Source organism: Thermobia domestica, chromosome 15 (assembly GCF_964235325.1).
Source record: "Thermobia domestica chromosome 15, izTheDome1.hap1.1, whole genome shotgun sequence".
Classification (NCBI taxonomy): domain Eukaryota; kingdom Metazoa; phylum Arthropoda; class Insecta; order Zygentoma; family Lepismatidae; genus Thermobia; species Thermobia domestica.
Window position 1 is genome coordinate 15885456 of NC_137468.1, and position 27707 is coordinate 15913162.

General features: G+C 35.5%; 1 protein-coding gene across 1 annotated transcript in view; it reads left to right on the forward strand.

Annotated features, from left to right (window-relative positions):
• The window catches only part of LOC145672089 (protein CLP1 homolog), a 58141-nt gene extending 30630 nt beyond the window's left edge, over positions 1–27511 (forward strand). The window contains exons 5-9 of the mRNA XM_081741342.1: positions 755–925; positions 3856–4046; positions 11306–11525; positions 19581–19674; positions 27030–27511. Of these exons, the coding sequence (XP_081597468.1) occupies positions 755–925; positions 3856–4046; positions 11306–11525; positions 19581–19674; positions 27030–27141 (788 nt within the window). The 3' untranslated portion in view covers positions 27142–27511. The remainder of the gene's footprint in view (positions 1–754; positions 926–3855; positions 4047–11305; positions 11526–19580; positions 19675–27029) is intronic.
• The last annotated feature ends 196 nt before the right edge of the window (positions 27512–27707 follow it).

Genomic DNA, 27707 nt, shown 5'->3' on the forward strand with positions numbered 1-27707 from the left:
TAATAACCAAGCTCGGGAATCGAACTTGGAATTCGTCCAGCACCCGTGCATTGACAGCTTCGCTAATAGTAACCTGAATGCATATAAAGCTATTCGCACACAAATTCTGTTAACAATGCAAATTGTGATGCGACTCAAACGAAACGAAGTTTTGTTCCAACCTCTCCACAAACAGCCGCAAGAAAAGAAAATATTGAAAGTTACATTGTGCAGCCGTCCCTTGTGAGCTCAAAAGCTCAGATAATATGCGAATAAATCGAAACATTGGGGATGTCAGAACTGACAAGTTGCGCCTAGGATTTTGTAAACCGAAACCAGTTTCGACGAAACCGATTTTCAAAAATTTTCGGAAACCGAAAAACCGGCTTTTGTGCCCACCACTAGTTCAAACGGTAACAAACGAGTCTATTGTAACGTAAAATGAAACAAAATGCAAAAATGAAAATTAAATGCACTTCTTTAAACTGACCGCACAAAATAAAATGAATGTTCTAAAAACTGGCTTATAATAAAGATCACTATAAGTTATTGGGGAAGCGAGGCATCAGGGTTCGAATCCCTTCTAAATTCAGTGCCTTGTATTTATTATTTTTTTCATTATTTCATTCTTATGTACTTATTTTTCTAAAAACTGAAATTGGTGTAATCGAATAATTTAATTAATTATTTATGATTTTAAAACATGAGTTTAGTAGTGTGAATTTATGTGGTGGTAGTTTTATAACTTATTTTCTTCTCCCCTCTTCATTCACAGGAGCACTACTCGTTGAGCGTCCAGCATCTGTTGAGGAAGGATTTTCTCAACAAGCGCCATTAGTCTATCACTATGGACATAAAGCAGGCGATTCGAATGTAGCGTTGTACAATATGCTTGTATCTCGCCTGGCTGAAGTAATTCAGGAAAGAATGCAAGCTAATAGAAAAGGTATTCGATTTTAAACCTTTTTTGTTTGTTCCAAGAATTGTAGTCTTTCATATAGTTTGGTGCATTATGACGAAAGTGATAGACAAAAATAATAAGTTTGTGTACGCTATTATTATTATTATTATTATTATTATTATTATTATTATTATTATTATTATTATTATTATTATTATTATTATTATTATTATTATTATTATTATCTTCATGGTATTGGAAGAGTTTACAAGATCAGTTACACACCTAAATCTTTTCCATGATGTCAAAACATGTCGTTAGAGGACAAATCCGGTCAGCATGAGCATTGTAAATTTATGATTTTTAATTATTTTTTTTAAAAGAATTGTTGCATCCAAATGAACTAGGGCATTGCGTAGCAGGAGAAAAAAAAAATAATAATAACTAACAGACGAAGTGTATAATGGAGCCAATTAGATCAGTTCTAACGTTTTTGAGACCTAACTAATCAGCTTTGCAGCAGTTTTATTGATGTTCCTGTTTGTCGTTCTACATAAATATTTAATTTATGTTTTGATCTGAGATAAAAAGCAAGTTGTACTCAATAAAATAATCAAAAGCTTTTTTATTTATTTATTTTTTTTTTAAATGACCGTGACTACGATAATATTGTAGCAGATTAGTCGTAGCAAATATTGTCATAAGTCAGTTTGTTATTATGGTGGTTTGGTCAGTTGTTTGGTGGATCTGCAGAAAAGGGCGGCAATTTCGCTAGGGCTAATAGGCACAAAATATGGAAATCAGGCCTTGACCACATTACTAGGCTTGTTTGATAAGTAAGTATCGTTTTGAAATTCGGCTGCTGCAGCGCGTGGTCAACATCCTGCTCATGCGTACTGTGTACACTCATGTCCAAAATGATTGTCGCATATCTATAACTGTCTTCTTGTAAGAATACAATTTGATAATGATTTTGTAGGGTACTTTTAATACTGATACTATGTGTATAATCGGGAAATATATATATTTGTGGTAAATTTCATAGGAAAATAATTATAAATGCGATAATTAGAATGAGTAAAACAAAATGTTGCTAAATGGACAAGAAAGTTTTATTTTCGTGTTATTCTTATTTACTGCTCTTTTGACATGAAATTTGCCACTTACATGTCTTTTTCGATTATATAGATACTAACATTATAAGAAATACTGGGCGAATTCGTTATCAAATTATATTCCTACAACAACATATTTATAGACATGCGACAATAATTTTGGACATGAGTGTACCTACATCTGTTGGCAAACCACAGACGTCATTACAGAAACATTTGACCGTGTTTACATTTGTTCGTGAGTAGTTAAGATGCCCCCGCCGACTGTGAAATACGCTGTGATTCGTTTTCTTAGGGCTAAAGGCGTGAAAGCGGCTGAAATTGATCGCCAGATTAGTGAAATGTATGGAGAAAACATTATAAACGAAGGAATGGTACGAAAATGGGTTAGAGTTTTTGAAGATGGCCACACGAATGTTCATGATGAGGAACGAAGTGTATGGCCTATCGTCACTGAAAACTTGGTGTAGAAAATTGACGAAAACGTACAATACGACAAGTGCCTTAATATTGGTGAAAACTATGTAGAAAAATAGGTTAAGGTAAAGGCTTTCATGTAACAATAAAATTGTTAAAAAAGCATATTTGATATATATATATATATAAACTATAGACCAACCTGGGTGCACAAATGCTTCCTTTCGGGGTTATAGGTTGAAAAAAAAACTTTAAAGATTCATAGTTGCAAAACTATAGGACCTACCGTCGTCGGGTCAATACTTCACTTATGTGCCCCATCCAAATATCCAAATTTCAGAATTCTGTGGTACTTCCGCAACAATTTTTATAGAGGTAGTTGGTGAGTACTTCAAATTATATGCCCGTATCCAAACTCCCTCTATAAAAATCGTTGTGTGAGTATCTTGCGATTCTGAAACATTTATTTTTGGATAGCTCACATATTAGTTCCGACCCGACTACGGTAGGTCCCATAGTATTGGAGCTATGGACCTTTAAAGTTCAATTCTTTCATGTTTTCGGCAACCTATAACTCCGAAAGGAAGCATTTATGCACCCAGGTTGATCTATACTTTTTGTCTTATCTTGGTGTCAGGAATCATCTCCCAAACATTGTTGATGTTGTTTGGAAACACCCTGTATATATAGCAAAACGGTACTCACTCACAAAACACGCCTCGTATGTATTATCGTCGTGCTAGTGTCATAGTGAAGAGCTTAATGAAAGTACAGTTCAGAATCCGTTTCACCTCAGTAGGTGGTGTGTTCGGTTTAGTATGTTTTTTTTAAGTAATTGTTTTAGAGCACATCTTCTCAAGTAAAAATTTCAAAAATACACTGTTTTGAAGCTAGTAATACTGTAGTGATAGTGTTGTTAGTGGTTTTTAAACATTAATTCCTTTGTAGAATTATGTAGAAGTGTATAGAGATTTGTAGAAGAGTCGTGACACGTAAGGAAATGACAGTCATAAAAACTGCATAATTTGTTTAAAGTGGATTTGTAGGGTAACTGGTATTGAAATATTGTTTCGACAACGTCTCACGGAAAGGAGTTTAGTTCAAGAAAGTGAATGGATTCAGTTAAAAGTGTTGCATTAATTGACAAGAATGTTTCTAGTGTTCTTGGGGGCGTTTTTTTTTTCTTTCTTTCTTCTTTCTTACAAGGCAAGATAATTTTTCAGTGGAATTAAAGTGATAATTTCTACTCGTATTGCATATGCATGCATATTATGCTCAGAGATGAGGAAAATTAAATATTAAAAAAGAACAACAGCATTCGTATTGCAAGGCGTGAGGTATTTAAAAAAATAGACCCTAGAGCTTATATCTGTAATTGTGAATTCAATTTAGCTTTGGAAATTTAAAACTTAAGTGATATGTTATATCTTCTTGCCTTTCCAGCAAGCGTTTCTGGTGTAATTATTAACACGTGTGGCTGGATTAAAGGTGAAGGATACAAACAGATTACCCATGTTGCATTGGCGTTTGAAGTGGATGTGATACTGGTCCTGGATCAAGAACGTCTATTCAATGAACTAGTTCGGGACATGCCGTCCTTCGTGAAGGTTGTATTTTTGCCAAAGAGTGGAGGGGTGAGTACAACTTATTTCGATTTCTCTAGTCTCATAGAAGTTAAGCTATACAAACAGGGGTACTGCTAGTTTGTGTAGTGTCGTCTTAGTAAGGAAGTGTCACAATGTTTGAGGTCGGTTCTAGTGAATTCTTACGTACGATACAGCGTATTTGATTAGTTGTGAGTTGGAGTCTCGTCACAGATATGTACGTAATTACCATGCGGGCGTTCGGTGCGAGAGGTCCGGGTTTCGGTGGCTAACAACAGCCCTACGTTAAGCTGTAAGTTCATGTCTCGCAGCCTCACTTCTGAAAAGGGACGTTAAACTCCAAAGCAACCAATTATGAATTAACACATATTTATCTATTTTCAAATTACTAAAGATTGGAAGACAAATGGCAGCAATTTTGCTTTGAACCTAGTAAAAGGCTTCTTAGCTTCAAATACTGAAATTCAATTCGTAGTGACTTTGGTGCCTATGCTCCTTCAAAGTACAGAGTCAGGGTTTCCTCTTACCTGGAAAAAACAGGGAATTCAGCTTAATCGCAAAAAATTCTGAAAAAGTCAAGAAATTTTTATGTAAAACTAAAAGAAGCCCCTGGGAAAAGCCAGGGAACTTTATGAAAAACTGAAACGACCTGGTAAAGTAAGGGAATTGTAAATACGGATTTTTAGTTCTCACAACCCATTTCTTTTTGCCTTACTCGGTTATTTGGTAGGGAATATTTTAAAAATAAATTAATTTGTTTTGCTATACTTCTCTACCTACACACACTATACATATTTACATAGATAGTAAATGAGAAATCTCCTTTTTGGAAAAAAATATAGTTTCTGTAGTTTATACATAGACTTGGGAATTTCTAAATCCTGACTCCAAAAACCTCCAAAATCAGGGAATTCGTGCTCAAATAAGTGGTAACTCTGAACTGGTTCTGGAGTCAGCCCTAGTGTGGCTACACCATTTCTGATATTCATTCAAGATTGTAAAACTACTGGTGAGCTATTTAACTCACATTTGCCGTTTTTTTGGTTTCAGATGTTGATTCTTCTTTAACAACAGCTTCTGTTCTCTTCGTAACGGCACGATGCAAAGAGCGCGCTAAAAGCTAATTGCTGTCGCTGTAGAGTTATCAAATAGACAACACTGATTAACTCTGTAGGTATTAAAATTCATTTACTTGCATCATAAGGGCAGGAAATAGTAAAACGAAGAAGGCGTTTTTTCCACCAGGGTTTCAAATTTGAGTTTTAACGATATGAATTGATATGTGTTTATGATAATTTATAAACATTTTTACTTACTGCGTCTAATATTTTATATACTGTTAACTGTGCTGTTTCGGTTCGCTGACATCTGTCTTAGCAGATCTGGGCTATTCATGTCACTTCTTGTAATTTTGTCTTGCACTATTTTGTGTGCACGGTAAACACTAATGAGATCGAAAACCTTGTTAATATATTTATGTAAATTCCTTGCACTAAAATCCTGTTAGATTTCACCGAAATTTCGTGTAATAAACTTGGAAAAACCCACGTTTCGGCTACAAAGGTTTAGAAACTGTATATCAAGAGAAGTGAGATTAAATTTCCTCGGAATGTTTCCAAGTTTCGTAAGGTTGTTTAGTGATTAGTGTCGCGTAATGGGAACAAAAATGCATGAGTATCAACATTATATCACTACGAAAATACGCGTAGAACATAACAGTAATAGTAACGTTTTTGTTTTTGTTACTATTGCCCTGATCCTGAGAAGAATATTCGGACCCAAGAGGAACGAGAATGGGGAATGGCGGAAGCTTCATAACGAGGAACTACATAGTTTATACGGTTTACCCAACATTGTTAGGGTCGTCAAGTCTAGGAGGCTTAGGTGGGCAGGTCATGTAGCTAGAATGGAAGAAAGTAGAAACGCTTTCAAAGTCTTGACTGGTAGACCCATAGGAAAACGACCATTATGAAGACCAAGGCGCAGATGGGAGGACAATATTAAGATGGATCTCGCAGAGATAGGAATACAAAGTAGAAACTGGATGCAATTAGCTAAGGATAGAAGTCAGTGGAGAGCTTTTGTGAACGCGGCACTGAACCTCCGGGTTCCATAGGCCATAGAGTTAGTTAGTTACTATTGCCCACACACATTTTCGTTTCCAACATCCATCTCATCGTTGTTTCCATTACGCGATATATGCAACCCACTGCGCAGTACTGTCTCGCTGGCTGTCTATCCGAACGGCGTTTGCATCCTTCATGCGTATTATCCTATCTTCGTGCATTGAGATGACTCTGCGTCTCTTTCGCGTATGGGCATCATATGCACCCAAAGCAAAAACACGTATTTTCTGTTTTCGTTTCTTCTTTCTTCCTGCTCCTTACTACCCTTTTTCCTCATTTCCGTAACACATTGCGTCAATGTTTTACACATGATTGGTCCATTTCCGGATGTTTCTTCTTTCTTCGCATGGGTGTATTCTACTTCATTGCCTTGCGTCGACTACGGGTAGTATTTCGTACATTTAATCTTTACCGATATCTCTTCTCGTTCCCGTTATATTCCACATAATCTCATTTTAATTCCATTTTTATGCCCCTATTTGGCCCTTTCAATGCACTTGCCGGCCGATATAAAAAAATACGTGTCGCTTCTTTTTCGATGTTCTCTATGTCTTTGCAATCTTATCACAATCGACGTGTTACAGGGGGGTACCCTGCCTTATAAGATTGTGAACTTTATTTGGCATGCTAAGCTATTTCAACAAATGCATCTCAAGGTGAGAGATAAACATCAGTTGGAAGAGCACCTGAAGGGGAAAACGAGTTTTGAAAGGAAGTACAACGTAGAAAATCTAAGTTCGAATTGTTTGCTAAGTACAGAAAATATATATCAGTTAAGTATTTCCGCCTGGGGCATTTACCAGCAACCTCCCGTTGTCACTTGTAGCACTCCTTGCAGCCGTTACTCAAAACAGTCGGTTACTATTAACTATAACTAACGTAATTAAAAAATTAGTCCGAAGTTGAATATACGGTGTTGCAGGGCGTTTTTAGAAAAGATGCTTCAAGGAGTATTTCAATTACTAATTTCTTAACAAAAAATAATTTAACCCAAATTATTCTGAAATCTAGGAAATGACCAATTTAATTATTGAAACAAAATACTTTAACAAATCCCAAGAAAATACAATTTGTTATTTATATTTTCTCTCAACAAAGAAACTTAATTTACAAGCTAATTTAATTCTGATAATATCAGTAACAAATTCCACAACAGTAATAATTGGAAGTTATACACCACACTTCTTATCTAAAACAAGTAATTTCAGACAATTCAAATTTAGGTTTAATTTTTGTTAATTTGGGGTACAGATCTCTCCGCTTAAAAAAAAAAATGAAGCAATGCAACAAATTCTACCCGTTAAATTCAATCGTAATCCGATTCAATTATCAAACGTATTCCGGAAATTACTTCGCAGTCAAACTTACTTATTTTAAACCGACAATCAAGGCAATCAAACGGACTCAATACATCCTATTCAATCCTATCGCCAAATTTTATAAATTAAGAATCTAATTAAACTAACAAAACGACCAAAGTAAATTTGTTCTCAACTTCCTTATTGACAATTTTTAATAAACAATCAGAAACCTATTTCAATGGGACTAGTTCCACATCCTATGGACACCTTTCATTTTTATCAATACGATTCAGAAAAACGAATCCAAACAAAACCCAATAAAAATTTAATAATATTGTACTTACCAAGTTTTACAGTTGAGCTCAAGGATTCGCTAATACTGCACTGGATACCTCTCAGTACAACTACAATAGCTTCAAGCAACGACTTCGGCCGGACCAGGAAAAATTCAAAGAAATTAATCCACTAGAATCCAACTATACTCGATTTCAAACTTGCAGAAACCATTTAAATTAACAAACTCATCGATGAACAAGAAAGCGAAATTAACGTGGAATATTTTTTGTTACATGTAATTCCGTTCATCCACGGGGAAATCGGTACCCATTAAATAACTCCGATTCGATCTTTCCAGTTACAATCCTAGACTTCAACTCAACTTTGCTACCGCGAGCTCCTCGTAACGAAAACAAGAGACACGGCTGTATGACGTCACGCGGCTGCGTTCTTGAAGCAAGAGGAGACTGAATTTACAGCTCTTCGTTCTTACCATAGTTACTTGAGGAAAAAAAAATAAAAAAATAAAATAAAATTTATACATTCAAGTACTAATCACAATACAAACAATGCTTTTTTTCATTCTTTTTACATTTTTCTTTTTTTCTTTTTTTTCTTTTTTTTTTTGCAATGTCTTATTCATGTTTACTTTTATTAATACTTCACAATAGTTATTTTTATTTAGTTCCTTTTCCTTTTTTTTTTTATTTATTCATTATTGAGCCGCACCATTGACAACATACACAGGCTGTCCAAATTCTAGTGGCGTATGCTATTCTTGCGATACCATCGACACACACTTTAGGTGAAACCGCAGAAATTAAGAATCGTGGATTTTTAAATACTTCAGACCGGAACAGGAAATTAAGTACGCTTCTTTAAGGGCCAGTAAGCCCTGACCATTCGGTCAAAGAAAGAACAAAACAAAACCCAAAAATAGGCATACTTATCCCTATGTGAGATTCTGTATCTGGTATACCTCTGGAGGGGGCTGCTTCTCGAAAGGGACTTGTATAATTTTTACTTGGTAACAGTACCTTGGGGTTAACTATAGAGGAAATAAGTAATGGTAAAATAAGTACTAAAATTATATTCTCATGAAAATACGCGCATTTGGTGGTTTCGCATAATACCTAGTCTTGCCATAAATACTGTCACATGAAGGAGCAATCCTGATGTAAAGAAGATCTAGAGAAATAAATTTACTTGCAAGAAGTGCATACACCTCACATACAAAATGTGCAGACGTTACTCAAAATGACCAAAATGCGCTGTAACACAAGCCCTTAAACGGCGTGGCCAGTCATCAATGGCTGTAGACACCATCGGAAACCTGTCCACTGCTTTGATGAGGACACATTTGAGAGACCCCAAATTGGGGTGGCGTTTGGTAGAAGCCATATCCTCTAATCAAAACCACAAGACATAGTCTAGAGGATTGAGATCTGGACTAGCCGAGGGCCAATCACTGGTAGAAATGAAGTCCGGCACATTCGTTTCCAGCCATGTTTGAATCACCTTAGCTTTATGGGCCGGTGCAGAGTCTTGCTGGAAGGTCCACGGCTTGTTGGCAAAGAGTGTGTTGCCTAAAGGTTTGCAGCTACTTCCAAGATTTTTTCACGTTACATTTGAGCACTTGTTTTGAGCCCTTGTTCGCAGAATTTCAACTTTGTGACCCCGTCATACGACACCCTCACCACCACCACCAAACCATCAACAAGGACGGAGGTGACGGTGACCCTGCTGAACCTTTTTCACAACTGGAAAAGCTTCTCTAGATGTGTGAGCATATACCCTGTCATTATGTTTGTTGAGGTGTTCTTCAATGCTGAAAATTTTCTCATCAGAAAAAGAATTGATCTGTGTCTTCCATGTGCGTACCTCTGAAGCAGGGCCTTGCATCTCACCTTCCTGTTTGCTTTCAGTGAAGGAGTTAGGAAATGTCCCGTGTACCGCAAAAAGCAGCCATCATTGAACGCCAATAAATAAATAAATAAATAATAATAAAAATAAATAAATAAATACCATTTCAAATATCTCTGCAATAAAAAAAATGTACTAAAAATATATAACCACTGCATCCATTCATATATACGTATATGTAAAACATCAACAACTATGATTGTAATAATAATAATGCCTTTCTCATTTTAAAATATATAAATATGTTATTTTAATAAATATCAACTTCCATTTATATATTTCATTTACAATATATGCGTATAAAAAAAGTACTGCCTCATATTCTTTGCCTTGTCTTGCATAATACAATATATTAATATAAGTAAAATTTTAAAATGTTCAATTAATTTTCATGTTAAATAATGCTAAAATTTTGTTTTGCTTATCAATTTAAAGTTATTCTTTAAATTTTCACCTATGTGTAATTAACAATAAAAAAAAAAACTATTGTTTATAATAACTTGTTTCGTTGTTAACGCTAAAAAAAAAAAAAAAAAAAAATTCAGTTAATAACTATCTAATGTAATATTTGCTCTCCTTAAATCGCCATCCTATAGAATAAACGTCACACCCGTTGATCAGCGAAAAGGGACCTTAAGGTCACTTCTGAATATCCTTGATATTGTCCTTTGCGGAATGTTCATTTCCCGAACATAATTTTTTACATCCGAAGGGGCCTTCGACGAATTCTCTGTCTTGACAGCCTGGGTGGCTTGTGGTGTTCTACTCCTCCGTGGTCGCTCTCACCTTTGGCGGTCACGTACAGTGGAAGTCTCACAGTACCTTGCTATGATCCGACGGGCCTGCAAAGAAACATGAATTACACAATGAAAAATATACAAACTACTGAGAGGCGCGAATTCACTAAAGTCTATGAGGTATAAACGCTCGATTCCGATTTGCAATTTTTATGACAGTATTTATGGTCAGACTAGGGAAAACAAAATTGTTCTGTTAGAGCAGAAAACATTTTGTTGGTGTTGTACAGTTATATCTTGATATAGATGATACGGTAATATGTACATTTTTTGTATAATTAAGTTAATCAAGTTTTTAGCATCTAATATTTAATGTGCTTTGAAGTGAACTGTTTCGTAGTCGCTGACACCTTCTTCAGTAGATGTGTGGAAATGATTATCCGCTGTAGAAGGTGCCAAAGAACGCCGAAACATTACGGTTGTTAGTACAGTTTTCTCGCCTATACCTTAATGTATAAAAAAGAAACTGATGGATGAAGATAAAAATTTTAGATGTAGATAAATTTAGTGCTTAATTATTATACTACAATGTGTTCCGTGAGCTTGATTATAAGATAAAGTGATATAGTTGCGTATTGACCTATTTCATTCTATTTGTTGAGGGGGTCACGGTAGCTCAGTGGTAGAGCACTTACTTCTGGGGCATGGGGTCCCTGGTTCGATTCCCGACCAAGTAAGTTTGTGGTAGACAACGTGCTCGTGGGTTTTCTCGGAGTACTTCTGTTTCCTCCCACTTTCTTATTCCACCAATTCTTCCATCATCATTCATTTGCTTTTATCATAATCTCCTTTAGCCTAACAGACGTAAACGTGGGCCGTTAAACTCAAAGATTTCATTTTATTTTCGTTGTATTTGTCTTTTGCAGGTAGTGGAACGAAGCTCTTCCGCAAGGGCAGAGGCCCGCGATGCCAGGGTGAGAGAGTATTTTTATGGATTGAAGACTCCTTTGTACCCACATTCCTTTGACGTCCGTTTTAGCGACGTTCGTATCTACAAAATTGGTGCCCCTTCGCTGCCAGATTCCTGTATGCCACTGGGAATGAAGGCAGAAGATAACATGACTAAACTTGTTGCAGTCCAGCCAGGTAAATTGTATTAAATTCTAGTACACAAGTACATTCCTTAAGTCTTTTTGTAGTATTTGTAAGTGTATCAACGCCCAAGCATGAATTTCTGAAATTCAGGACTATTTGAATATTTGAGGCGGCTTATCTTCAAAACTTTGAATTTAAGGAAAGGAAAGAAAAAAAAACAAAAAAAAACCTGCAGACGTTCGTAGAACAATAGCTGTCTGGAAATTTGCTAAAGAATAATTTTAACATCGTTTCACTTTCTTTCCTGCATCACCAAAAAAATTAAATAAGAAGAAGAAAAAGAAATATAAAGAAAGACTCAGAAGTTCCTGTTCATACCCTAATTATCTTAAATGAATGGTTCGTACGTCATTGGAGTTAGGATGAATCAGTCTTTCGAATAATACCATACGATTATGTCAGATCCATAAATTAAGGAGAAATACTGATTTTTCTAAAAATGACCATAATAATAATAATAAAAAAACGGCATCCTTATTGGGGATCTAGGTTCAAGTATGCTGAAATCTACTACATGTTCTATGTTATATATTTGGCAACTTTCGTTAAAGTACGGCAGTAGATTTGAAAAAAAAATCGAACCAAGGACAACACAATTTTTGAAACTAATACGACTTGCAGAGAGAGAACGGGGTGATAAAAAGGAAGTATGTTTTCCTTATATAAACGGTAGCATGTCATCTTGGTAAAAGAAAAAAAAAGAAGGGGAGGGGGCAAAGTCGAAAAACACTACCTAACTAAGTGGGGTGATTCGGGAAGACAAGAACGTTTCGCATTCAGCACGCGCAGTTGCTTCATGGGAGCTAATTATACATTCGCTGCCTCCAGCTGGGTATAAATAGTAACCTGGTACAGTTGGTGCCGGGGAGAATTGGCGGTGTGAGTGTAACAAATTGTGATAATAGCAAATGCCGCCGACTGAAATACAAAATGTGATTTGCAGAAAACGCGAGATTTTTGTGCATTCATCAGAGGCTTGTTTCAGTCTGTGGTAAAGATGTAATGAACGAGGCTAGCTGTCAGGAAGTGGTGTTTAGTATTCAAGAATGTCAGACCAAATTAACATGATATGCAGAGATCGGGGTAATCGTCTTGTCGTCACAGATGCTGCCAAAACAAATGTATACCATATCATTCGAGAGATGCTGGATTGATATTCTTGAAACCTTACGAGGGAGATGGCAACGCATTCGTTCACCGGGTAACCACAAGCGATGAAAGGAATTTCGCACAAAACACGCACAAGGAAACAACAGTTATGGAATGCCATTGTGACTTTAACCTTAAATATATATATACTATGAGTGCAGTTATGCAAACGAACTGCGTAGGTACAGATCCCAGAAGCTGATTTGTCACTATTTTGTGGGATCTTTAAAGGGACTTTTCTCATCGATTCTCCATAACGCAACCATTAATGCCGTTGTTTACTGTGCTACTCGTTGGTGGGCTATTCAGAAATGCCGCAGAGGCATTAGTTTGATCCATGATAATGCACGTCCGCCTGACGAATCCCACTGAGACATATTTGAGCACTCACCCTACGTTATCGATCTGGTAGCTTCGGATTATCACCTGTTCCCGAAGATGAAGGAGAGTCTTGTTGGTAAATGCTTTGCAGGTGATGAGAACGTGAACGAAGCTATCCTGGACTGGCTGAGTCATCAGGTGACAACCTAGTACGATGGAGGCGTACCTGAAATATGACAAATGTCTGGACGTCCAAGGCAGCTATGTAGAGAAGCAGATACAAGTGGATGGTTTTGTTATTGAAATTTGAGTTAACCAACGAAAGTAAAAGAAATGACACTCTATTGACAGCTGGCCAAAGAAAATGACACTCTATATTTAACAAAAAAATAATTTAAGCAACATTTTGTATTATTATACTATCTAGTGACCAAACTTCCAGCCTCCTGTTAAGATACTAGCAGGGCTGGCTGGTTTAAACCAAACAACGAAAAATGTTCGTAAAAGTGTAAGTGTTCGTAAAGTCGTGATGAATACTAATACATATTTGTGCGTTATCACGTTTCACTCACGTATGTTATTCGTATTATATTCAGACCTACATCCCCCATTCATTACTCAAAGAGATTATCCTACAAAAGCAACTTTCGTTATATATATATATATATATATATATATATATATATATATATATATATAAAGTTTATGAATGTTTCTTTTGTGATTTGTTATGGTTTGTTATTATTGTTATGCATTGCAATCAAAGAAAAATTCTAAATATTATTTCGTTTTAATAAGGTTTATGCAGTACTTTTTTTTTTGGGAAGGGGGGGTTTTATACAAACCCCACGAGAGGCATTTATTGAAATCAGAAGTATCTTTGGTATCTATTTATCTATAAATGGGTCAGAGCCAAATTGGACTCAAATAATTCGTATCTTTATTCACTTTTCTTACTGGTATGCAAATTAAGTCGTCGTATTTCTTTAATTTGAATTAATAAAAGTCGTAGTGAACTTACTTGGACTTAATTAGTTCTTCTGTACTCTGCAGTATTTTGAAATTGCCCATATGTAATTCAGTATAATGGTTTCACTTGTGCAGCTGTTTTATGTTTTTGTCCTTCTGAAATGACTCTTGACAATTATATTAACAAGTATAATCAAGTAAAGATCAGTACAACGTATTTTTATCAGGAGTCCTTCGTGAGTTGGCAAACGTATCGCATTTGTGGCAAATTAGTCCCCGTTTCGAGTTCAAATGGAAGACAGTTTCTCTCGGATGTAAGCCGAGAAGCAATTTGGATCCCGCTTTAAGCGTATGTGGCCTCTTCCAGCATAACCAAGTTATTGCATAATAACACCAAGACGAAACAAACTTATTTCTATCCATATGTGATATAAATACATAGAGCAAATTATTTAAACAAAAAAAATTGGTTTAAACCAAAAAACCGGGTTTAAACAACAACAACAACAACAAAAAAAAAAAAAAAAAAAACGATTCTTTGGTTTTTTCAATAAAAACCATGATTTTTGCCAACCCTGGATACTAGGCATAATGTGGTCAGCAAGAGCCAGGTGACCTACTGCTCACGCTTGTGAAAGCGAAGCGTTGTTTGACGGTAGCATCCCATATAAAGATCCTGCCTTATGAAATACATAAGAGAAAACATTCAACAACCAATGAAGAAACTATGCTATAGGATGATTTGTGTGTGGGGGGGGGATTGTAGCATAAGACTTGTACTTATGTTTATAATATAGAATCATGAATCATTGGAATCAATCACATGATTCTTGCTGGCAGGCCATAGGTTTTTATCAAATGACTCTGAATTTGGTGATGTAGAATGTGCTCTTATAACACAACACTGTTACAATTGTAACACAGTCTGGTCAAAAGTTTTGTCTCAAACATGTACGAAAAATGCCAGTAGTCAGAAACGATGTATGAAAATAATCTAGCATTGTTGCGGAACCCTAATGCTGGTTGAACTTGAAACACCATTATTGTCCTGTGTTTCTTGTAGAGTGAAGATGGAGTGGAGAAAGAATGAAAGAAGAATCGTGTTGCAGTTTTAGCCCTACATAAGTGCGGACAATCTCCGACAACCATCTTGAAGTTACTGCAGAAACTGAACATTACACGAAAATTCGTTTATCGCACCATACAGCGATATAACGGAAAATCATCTGTTGAGTCCCGCACTGGTAAACCTCACTCCGTTAGGACACCAGGTGTCATTAAGTAAGTGGAGGCAAGAATCGCTCGAAATCCTGTCCATAAGCAGAAACTCATGGTCCTGCAAAGGAACATGTCGCAATCACCAATGAAAAGGAAGATCAATGGAGACTATACGGAAAGAAAATTAAATGTATCTATCAATCGCCAAATACCGAACGACAGAGGTAACGGTGAAAAGCAACCAAGCACATTTTTTTTTTTTTTTACTTTTTTTTTCTCTCAAAGGAAAACGATCATCATTCTGGTTTGTAAATATTGTTTATATAGGACATTAGAGTACATAATAGGTTGAAATCAGGCCCCTAGAATGAACATACGATACCTAAAAAATTCGGCAATGAGGATCTATTTAGCAGAAAGTCGCATGATTTGCACTTCGTTCAATGTCTTTATGCGCAAACGAGAACGGTTCCCATTCTGATTTGCAACTATTATTTGCAGAAATTATTAAAGTACATCATACGTTTGAATCAGCCCCCTGCCATGAACGTGAGGTACCTATAAAGTTCGACTATGAATGACGACTTCCAATAGATTCAATTATAAAATTTGCAGTATTTTTGCACTCTTGACCGTGGTGTATTGTTCAGTGTAGAAATTAAAGCTTGTGGCTAAGCGGTTAACGTACGTGCCTTTGGTGTTGGAGACCTAGTTTCGATTCCCGACGGGAGCTCATGTTCGGACTCAACGTTAATGTATATATCCAAGTTTCATTTAGCTTCGCTGGTGAAAGGGATGTTAAACTCAAAATCAAATCAATTCGGAAACATTTTTTTTTTTTTTTTTTTAAAGGAGTTGTCCCCAAATCGAAATGACTTGCACTAAATTTTCAAATTAATTCCGAATTTCATTTTCCACCAGAAATCGTCACGGCGTTCTTTAGCCCATAACAAACCTTTCAACATTTATTTCCTTTTTGTTCGAAGTACTACACTTATGTTCACCGTTATTACAAGCTGTAATCCTGGTACTATTTATAGTCATTTATTTAACTTTTATGCCATGCTAGTGCATTAAATTTAAATTTCATAATACAGGTTGCCGTAAAACGTGCAGTAGTGGTTGAATACATTTCTTCAATTCATGATCAATGAAATGATGTTATGCAAAAAACAGTCAACCCTCATTTTATGCCTCTTTCTCGTGTAAAGTATTAACAATCATATTGATAACCAGTGTCAGATGATCACGCCAAGTGAACTTTGTGGTGGACAAACACCATGTGCGTGGGTTTTCTCGGGGTTCTCCCGTTTCCTCCCACTTTCTTCGTTCCACCATTTCATTCATTTCTCATCATCGTCATCTCCTTTAGCCTAGCCAGCATAACTGTGGGACATAAAACTGAAATATTTCATTTCATTTTAAATGTCAGATGATGTGTTTATGCCATACTTTGAGATAGTACAATTGAAAATGTATAAGTATTTGTTTCTGATTTTTAACAAGAAATTTGTTTTAAATTTGAACTTAATTTACTCAGATCTACCGTTTCGTGGATTGACTCAAATTTACATAACACCGTTCGAGTTCGTATCACAAAATGTATTTTTGAGTAATTGTAAATATATATCTCTGTATCGTCGAACGGTCAAAGATACTTTCCCAATAACCCGCGTACATGCAAATACTAGTTATAAGACAATATCTTGCCATGGTTCCTTTTTTTGGGGGGAGGGGGGAGCAGCGTATGGTTAATGCGAAGTTCAATTGATTGAATATAAGGAGTGTTAAATAGTGTTTATTTGCAAGTTTCCAAGAGAAATGGGGAATTTTGCATAGCTATCACCATGGTAAATAATAATAAAAATAATAATAATAATAATAATATACACTCAGAACGAGAAAGAAATGCGCCAGCTATAACAGGTATTTCTGTGTATTACACATGGGTGTAGCCCCGGGGGCATCGGTGCCATCCCCTCCAAATTATTTCCTGAACTCTCCAAATGACCAGCTTTTAAAACATCATTGTAAGATTACCTCGCTTCAGTCATTTAAAAATAAAGTTTATATATGATTAATAATTTACGGCAAATTATTTACCAATCGAAAAATAGTATGATATTTCTTCCGTATAAGGAATGACCAAATGCACAGCTTGCTACCACATCTATTAAAATCGATTGATCTAGTGCTCTTGTACGGATCATGTCCAAAATGAAGCATGGAAATTATCAGATAGAAAATTTGGTGAAAAACTTTTTTTTATTCTGTTTTTCAGTTTGGATTTCGTTCGCTTTTTTTTTTTTTCGACTTGATGTAAAACAGGAACTGAGTTATGTTTTTTAGTCACGAATAATAAATAAATATTTTTGTCAGGAAATCTTAAAGAAATTAAGTGAAATTTCAAAGAAAATAAGTTTCATGTAGATAGGTTCTGTGTACACGGTCATAAATTGAAATAGTTATGTACAAAGACATAACGTTTGGTCTGGGGCAGTAGTTCTTGGTTAAGTATAATAAAAACTACCTGGTACATAATATTTATCGAGAAAAAGAAAAAAAAAAAAGCTGAAATACAGTGTTTTTAGTTTTCCGGACGGAAACCAAAATTTGGCGTTTTTTTCAGTCCTCAAAATCACTAGCTGTAACACAATTTCTTGACTTTGTACATTGTAGGTGGTCCCCCCGTCAAAAACGACGAGCCCCTCCTAGATAAACCTGTTGGCTATACCCCTGGTATTATGTAAATTGGTGATTAACGTAAGTTTCTTCTGAAACTAGTAACCTGTATAAACAATGGACAGTAATTACAGATCTGAAATTAAATCAAAATTCCAAAGAAAAAGAAAAATGTTAATATTACGCGAATCCTGACAGAATCCATGAAAATAGTTTTAAAAAGGAGAGAAAGATATTCCCAAGCTGGAAACGCAACAAGCAGTGAATCAGGGTAAGAAAAAACTAGAAGAGGAGAAATTTTGTGAAGTTTGATTTCCCGTATCAACAAATACATTTCTGGTGATAAGTACATGGAATCATTAAGCATTAGTGAAAATAGATTGTTGGAAATTTTTATATTTGGCTAACAGATAAACACGATCAGAGCTCGTTCTCTCTCTCCCTTTTTTTTTTATTATCCTCTTCTTTTCCCTCTCTCTCTGTCCTGCTGTTCTACTAACTAGCGCGCGCGCCTTTGATGCACGCGGTCGCTAGTTCGATGTTTTGTGGGAGAGCATTTGAACACATTACGATGCTTTGGATTCCGCCATAAACTAGGCTCGGTACTGAAAGGGACGCTAAATTTTAATCCAACCAAATTGTATATCCCGTTGACGAATGTGCGAGACTTGAAAGCTAAATGTCTGTTTACTACTACCTTTTGTATTTGTAAAATCTTTCAGTTTTACGTCCTACGGTTATGCCGTGTAGGCTAAAGGGGAGAGTGATGATGAGAAATGAAGGAAATGGTGGTGTGAAGAAAGTGGGAGGAAACGGGAGAACCTCGAGGAAACCCACGCACACGATGTTTGTCCACCACGAAGTTCACGTGGCCCGAGTTGGGGTCGAACCAGGGACCCCACGTACCGGAGGTGAACCCACATCCACTGAGCCACCGCTATTTAGTAGAGTATTTGTGTTCTAAATAATAAAGTAGTACCTCTTATTTTGATTCTTGTATGATCTGAGTTTCTAAATAACTGTGTTAAGTCTTTTTGCTTTTCCAATACCTTATCTAGTTTCTTCTTTCACTTTTATTCTCCTCCGTTTTTGTCATAATTTCTTCTTTCATCCACCTAATTTATTTAATTCTTCTCTGTACCCACATTTACCGTATTTACGCGAATCTAAGACGTCCTCAAATGTAAGATCCACTCTCAATTTTTGAAGGAAAAATTGAAAAAAAAAAAAAAAAAAAAAAAAGTCTTCTAATGTAAGATGCATCCTTGGCGTAAATGAAAACAAAACCTACACTGCATTGATTTTAAAGAATGAAGAAAAAAGATTAATAAACATGGAATATATATATATACTCTCATAATTATTCAGCAGTTATTTAAACTTGTTTCTTTTCTTCTGTTTTGCACTCACACTTGCAAAAATAACACTGACACGTTACTGCTCATCATCTGTTTCGTCATCGGCATCACTATCTTCCTTCTCACTGTCAAACATTCTACATCTTAAGAACCATCAAGTTTATTCGAAATGCACCATAACTCAAATCTAAGAGGCACCTTGATTTTGGAGGCAAAAAATCGACAAAAAAAAGTGCGTCTTAGAATCGCGTAAATACTGTAGTTATTTATCTTGCTTTTTCCTTAGCACTGTTCGTGTTGTGTATCGTTCAAAAGATATAATCTATCGTAAAATATAATATGATTACAGGTATGAATCTCCTCCATCATTTGTTAGCAGTGAGTTTCGCAGCGTCGTTGGACGAAGATGTTCTTCAAACAAATGTGGCTGGGTTTATTTGTGTGTAAGTATGATTTCCTTATGTAACTAGTGGTATGTTTTGTAACGTGTAATAACGTACTTTACTGATAAAATTTTATTTTTCGTTTCCATTGGTTCATCTTGATCTATTGGTGGGGTAATAGCGTTAATTTGGCCGTATCTCTTAACTTGCCACGTGTTTAACTTTTTAGAATAATTAAATTTAGTTACTCTCAGATAAACTCCGTCATGACCAAGACGTTATATATAGATACCTTGATCTAAATGCATTATTAATATACAGTGTGTTTGAAAAAGAACTCCCTGGTTTTAATGTGTCCTAGAATCTGTACAAAGTGACATACAGTATTGTAGTTTGTGGTGTTCGATTCATCAACTCTTCAAGTGTGGCTCCCCCTGCAGTTAGCAGGTCTGCTTGACCTTGAGATGGCACCAGTGCTGTTTTTCGTCTGTTTCCTCAGTTCAGTCCAGGCAGGCGTGCAGTGCAGAGCAACTCACTCAGTAACAATGTGTACTCCGCAACAGAAAGCGCAGTGTGTTATTTGGCTTGTGAAAACTGAGTCTGTTATAACAGTGCAACGTAAATTTAGACGTCAATATGGTGGTGAAACACCTACAGGAAAAACTATCCATCATTGGCTAGAGTCTTTCAAGGAAACCGGTAGTGTTTTAAAAGCAAAATCACCAGGTAAACCGAGAAGTTCTGAAGATGTTGAACAGATCCATGTTTCTCGTGTTCGGAGCCCGAATAAGTCATTGGCCAGACGAAGTCTACAATTAGGAGTGCCTAAAGGTACTGTGTATGGGGCAGGCTGAGAATCGTCGCGGCGGTTGGGAAGTTACACCTGAAATGTTGGTGAATACGTGGCGAGAAGTGGAATATCGTCTCGACGTGTGCAGGGCCACAAATGGATCCCGCGTTGAAGTCTACCATAATTAAACAAAACTTGAAGGAATTGTCTTTCATGATATGTACTCATTGATGTAAGTTTTCATTCATTTCCCAATTAAATTTATACTTAAAACTAGGGAGTTCTTTTTCAAACACCCTATATTAATACGAGGGGAAGTCAATAAGTTCCCGGAATGCTATTGTAGTTTTGGCATTTGTGATACAATCATAAATAATCTTGTAGAGTACAATCCTTAGGTTGCCTAGTTATGAAATTGACCAGTGTGAACAGGTCAAAACAGGCAGTTTATGAGTAATGTATTAACGTAGGAGTGTACAGTGATCAGTCGGCGCAATTTGTAATAAACTTATTTGTGCATTAATTTTGAAGTACCCGGTTCTGACAATTTAATTCCTTTTTATTTTAAAAGGCTGCTACCTTTAAACAAATAGTGTAACTAATCGTTGTACGTTCTCGCAACGGATGTATATCAGCAACGAGCAGTCGAAGCAGCCGATGGCCTTGGCAATCAACAACAGCTAATCACAGTCCTACCAGTGATTACGTCACTTTGGTAGGTGGGACTCACGCGAACAGCGAGAACAAGAGAGAAACTGCGTGAGGCAGCCATCATTCGGCGCCAAGAAAATTATAAGGAAGAGGCTCATCTTCTCTTCGCTGCTGAAACAATTTATGTAAAATGTAGTATTGAATACATCCGTTTGTATTTTAGTAATTTGAATCATTTTTGTTGTTATTAATCTTACCTTTTACTTATGAGGAAATATAAGTAGCATAGTTAATATAAGGCTAATTCCATTTGTGACTTACACGACAAAAGACGCCAGACGGCAGTAAATATTATGTATTAGAAAAGTTATAAGATATTTTCATGGGCAAGTGTTAGGTTATAAATAAGGCGCAATAAGTCCTTCATTCATTTTTATTTGCAGCTTTTGAATATGTAAACAAAATGGCTGAAACAAGTCTCTAAACATATTCGTGACTTACACGACAGTAGGAGACATCGTGTTGTGAATAACGGTTAACTATTTGAAAATTCTGTTCTTCTATTGCTTCAAGGAAACTAAACCTTTTTGTATATATTAAGTAGATACCAAGCTACAAGACGAAAAGAAAATTATTATATGTTCTTTATTTATTTTAAAATATATGCCACAAATATAACGTGACGTACACGACATAAATTTGTGACTTACACGACAAGTCTAACATCATGTCTTCGTTTAATTACACTTTCAAAATCTATTGACAGACAGAGTGGCACTAATGATTTAGAGCAGCGTTTCCCAACCGGTGTGCCGTGAATGGGCCGCTGGTGTGCCGCGAGGAAATAGAAACAAAATTATTAACTCTATAGCAATCATATTGCAAGACGTAAGGAAAAATGTATATTTGTATTTCACATTACTATGAACCTCTACTATGAATCTACAATTTTATGTTTCATACCGTGTTACTTTTCTGTTCATTTTTAATGTTGAAAACAGTATTTGTTATCATTGTTATGACCATTATTGCTTCTTTATTGTTGCAGTCTATTTCGTAACTTGAAATTTTAAAATATTCAATCCTTTCGACAAAGCAAACATGCATACAAATTACTTACATTTGTAATTTAAAAGTAAAAGAGATTTGCTTGTTCGTTTGTTATTTAGTAATCTTCCTTCTTAGTAAAAGCTAAGTACAGTTTTCGAAAAAGAAAGTGTATTTTTAAAAATCTTAGTCCTATATCTCACTGCTATTGTTTTCGATTTTTAAATTAGAATGAAAAATAAGCATAATGATATACCACGGGTGAAAACCAGTGATCGAGCTTTCTTCTCAGATCAGTAATCACAGAAAAAAATACCACGATATTTTATATTTTCAAATAATAATGTCTATAAGTGTGCCGCGAGAATTCAAGTTACAACCGTAGTGTGCCGGAAGTTGAAAAAGGTTGGAAAACGCTGATTTAGAGAGATAAAAGGAAGTTAACAGTTCTTTTATTCGAGCAAAATTTGTCAAATTCTAATTTATGTCTGTGATCGACGTCTGTTAATGCAACATAGGCCTAATCTTTCTGTTGCGGCCAATAAAATTCTTTATCTTGATGGTAATGGCGAAGAAATGTTACATACAGTTCTTCTGATTCTTTTCTCGACATGTAACAAATATTTAATAGTTCTTTTTCCGACGAAGGGTACCAATACCCTGTCTCCAGTAGAGTATTTTCATCACTTCTTCGCTGCGTTTATTCCCTTCATATGCGCCAATGAACTGTTCTGGAATGAAATCAACTTCCTTCGTGGTGAAGAAATATCTTAGATGAGAGAACATTCAATAGTATACGCTGAAACAATAAAAGTAGTGATAGTTTCGCTTTTTTGGAATATTACATATTTCTTTCTTAAGATGTTTCCATTGGCGCATCAACTCAAAAATTTTTGAAGTAATACTCTTTACTACAGTATATTACATTAATGTTCGGACATAACTTGCGTGCTCTCTCAATAAATTCTAAAGCAGATTGAGGATCAATTTGTCTTTGAGAGCCTTTTCCATAGTTCGTAGCCGCAAAATGCCAAGACATTTCAACTTTCTGCAATGTTATTGAGCAAAGTGAATAATGTTGTACACCATCATCAGACTGATAATTCACATTGTTGATCGGAAAACCGGATGACGCCCTTCAAAATCTTCCATAAGTGTAGAATTGAAACAAGAAACTGCAAACATATCTTGATGCATACAATCAGATATAATTACGAACGAATCATGTTCTGTGGTTTCATTGTCTTCAGGAAAATATATTAGTGCAGTTTACATAGTATAACTGTGTGATATCCAGTGAGCGGTTTGTATCTTTTCTTGGTACATAAAACAGTAACTTCCACTAAAATCCATTTGATGTAATATCATTCTTTGCAACTTCTGTATTTCCACTTCCATTCAGCTTCTGAACTAGACATATCTGAAAATGCAATAGAAAAGACGAGTGTTATATATCTGACATGTCCTAATTTTCATAATCTTAAAGTAAACTTTGTTGTGACTTACATATTTTCGTTTGAATAAGCATGTTTTCTATCAAGGAAGCGTGACAGAGTAGTAACGTACTAGATTAGGCTCGGTAGGTTGCGGGTTTAAAACATATAGCTGGCATTCCTGACTGAGGTGTTCCTCATTCACACCAGGTAAATGCCGAGATGATATCCTTTTAAAAGGTCTGAACGAATCCTTTCCCACATGCCCACCTCCGTTCTATACCGGCCTGAGCTTTAGATGCCTAAAGGCAATAAATACCAATTTATAAGTATGTTTCCAAAACAACGAAAGAGTACGAGAAAACCAATTACAGTATTAAAAGTATGTGAAGCTAGAAACTTCGGAACCACATATGCCGGCATTGTTCCAGAGACAGTAGATATTTCCTGTCACGTTTTTTTAAAACTTCTTTCTAGATGACATTGATTCATATTGTTTAATTTTTCATTCATTTGTTACATTTATATTCCAGTCAAGTATACTTTAAACCCATACTTCATAATATTGCTTTTATCTTCCTTATCTTTCATTCTCTTACACTAAACATGGCACCTAATACATTAATTGAGTTCATTATTCATCATAATACATCAATTCATTGTTTATATGTTTTACTGCAGTTAGCTACTATTGGCAATGTGGGAACATTGCAACAAAATGTGACTTACACGACACATATAATGTGAATTACACGACAGGGAAAGAAATGTGACTTACACGACATATTATATTTTGTATTTAAAAGAGTTACACATATTATTTCGGGACTTTCTGCACGGCCTTTGATTACCGTCTGTCCAAATGAAGAAAATTTAGAATTACAGCTTTTTCGTTTAATTATGTATATAAATACATAAACTTATTTATGTTTTCTTGTGACTTACACGACAGCCTACTTGAATAAATCAATTATTGTAATTTTCTTGCTATTATTAAATTATGTGCAAAACAGTGTCACTGATGTAAACACAAACATTATCTTAATAATTACCATACGCGATCTTCACTTACCTACAGGAATTAGCAGGAAAAAACTTTGTGTTAAAATCCAAATGTAGGTGCGATATTCTGCGACATGAAAAGTGGCCATATTTTACCTCCTGCAGAGCCATCTACAGGTCAATGTTGGTATCATCTTGTTCATGTATGAAAAATTCAGCATTCTTAAAAATGATTTTTAATATTTATCTAGGCCAAGGTGAAACTTCAAATTTTCCCTTCGTAGGGTCACTTACCGCGGAATTGACCATAAGCTCAATTTATATGCATCGGTGACGTTATTCAGGCCGTGATACTCTCGCCTCGTGGTTGTGCATGGTACGAAATAGACATTAATGTTAGCAGTTCTGGTTGTAAGTTGTTTCCAGTCAAATGATGCTGAAATTTTGTCCTATTCGTAAGTTGAAGGTTGTTATTTAAATTTTTGCCTATGTATAGTTAGCGGTGAGAGAAGCTATTCCTTTGTAATAACTTGTTTCGTCGGGTGAAAAGCTCGATTAATGACTATCTACTGTAATGTTTGCTCTATTTGAATTATCATCCTATGGAGAAAACATCACAAATTTCACAGATCGATCAACGCGCAAACATCAAGTTCATATGTAAATTCAAAAAATCTGATTCAAAGAGTTTGATAGCCTTAAAAACAGTTTAGCACCATCGGATGTTGGCTCTTTCTAAAGCTAAAAGTAGGCCTTTTCAGTTTCGTCAACGTAGAAGAGATCAAAACTACCGGCTGAACTTCGGAAGATACTAAAAGAGGCTTTTCGTCGTTGTTTTCACCAGTCGCAGGAGCGGTGGAACAAATATATATATATATATATATATATATATATATATATATATATATATATATATATATATATGTGTGTGTGTGTGTGTGTGTGTGTGTGTGTGTGTGTATGTGTGTTTGTGTTTGTTTGTTCCGAAGGTGTCAACTTTGAAGGCGATTAAGTAAGTGGCAGAATTCCGGAAACTTTTTGACTGCTCCTCGTATATCAATGTATATATTCTTGGCCTCATTTACTAGTTAATAACTGTTTTTGTCGTTTTCTGTGAAAAAAGATATATTTATCTAAAATAAGGGGCCGAGAAATTGATCATTATTTTATTTTTTTAAATCCATGCTACAGAATAATTTATTTTCAGAGTTGTAGATGCAAATTTTTGTCAGACAACACTTTGTTTCCAACAATGTGGTTTGTAAATAAGATAAAGTGGAAATATTAATTTGTGCAGAAACGTTAATATTTCGGATTATGTTGATAGATTTAAATTGTGTAGTTTCCGTAGGCTTGTTTTGTACACTTAAGTGTTAACAGTGGTATATTTTTTTAAAACATGCACAAACTTTGCAGTACAAATAGAGGAAAATTAATTAAACATTACCGCACCGGCGCAAGAAGAAAAAGATAGATTTCTTGTGCTTAGGGTGTAAGATAGATGATAATATTTTGGAAAGAACATAAATCAATGATTTAAAGGTAATACTCAATCATAAGCGAACTGTCGCTTTTCGGAACATATTGAAAAAAAATATATATCTATGTAATAATTCATATCATATATTATGATTTATTATAACAAATACAAAAGAAATTAACAGTATAGAGATATTAATAGTTCCTTTACAGAGATACTTTCTACTAATGCTATATACACAAATTATACTTAAAAAAAGTTCTTATGCTAATTATACTGTATTATTAAACTTACGACAGACATACTTTTAACAGTAACATATATTCCTAACAGTGACACATACTTCTAACAGTGGCATATAGTCCTAACAGTGACACATACTCCTAACAGTGGCAGATAGTCCTAACAGTGACACATACTCCGAACAGTGGCAGATAGTCCTAAACAGTGACACACAGTCCTAACAGTGACGCATACAGTTCTAACAGTGAAATGAAGTGAAATTTCTGAGTTTTACGTCCCACGATTATGCCAGCTAGGCTAAAGGAGACTGTGATGATGAGCAATGAATGAAGAAAGTGGGAGGAAAGTGGTGGTTGAATGAAGAAAGTGGGAGGAAACGGGAAAACCCCGAGGAAACCCACGCACACGGTGTTTGTCCACCACAAACTTTCACTTGGCGGGAGCAGGGTTTGAACCCGGGACGCTATGCACCAGATGTGAACGCTCTACCACTGAGCCACCGCGGCCCCCAGTTCTAACAGTGATACATATAGTCTTAATAATGACATAGTTCTAACAGTGACACATAGTCCTAATAATGACAGTCCTAACAATGACGCATGCAGTCCTAACAGTGACCCATATAGTCTTAACAGTGACTCACATACCACTTGTAAATCAGTTTATTTATTTTTTTAATGGGGAACTTTTCATGTTAATCTCCTGGTGTATATGTTGGATCCTGTTCAGATAGTATTGTTCTAATGGCTTTCATTTCTGACAATTGCAGGACGAACGTCGATGTGGAACGGCAAACGATGACTGTTCTGTCTCCGCAACCTCGCCCGCTACCAAAAACATTGTTAATATTATCAGAGATACAGTTTATGGACAGTCATTGAAGACAGTGAAGCATTTATCATGGACAAATCAAGTGATTCACCATGAACAATCAAGTACAAAGTGTATATAACGTGTACACAAGATGTGGAATATGTACTGAAAGTTTTCAAACTTTTTTTTAAAATAAATACTGTGTGTGTTATGCAAAATTAACTACCTAATAGTAATACAGCGTACAGTGACAGTAATTATGACAGGCATTAAAGGAAACACGGCGAAGTAGGATGGCATATCGTTAAAACTGCCGCTTCCATAATGAGAACAAAATGACATTTTATTTATTGTGACAAACTTAATCAAATAGAAAGTGTAGTAAAATGGAGAGCTTTCTGAATGTACAGTATAATAAATTAGTTCATACCATCGAAATTCGAGTGTTCTTGATTTGATTGCTTGTACATAATTTCAGCGACTTATAATCTGTCCCTTGGCCAAATCAATTAGAAATCCCGATTTGTGTGATAAATGTAAATACAGAAAATTGCTTTTACTAAACGTGTTTCTTCAAACCTCAGTTTGTTATATCTTTTAAAGAGGCTTTGAAGGAACATGCTTTAAGAGAGCG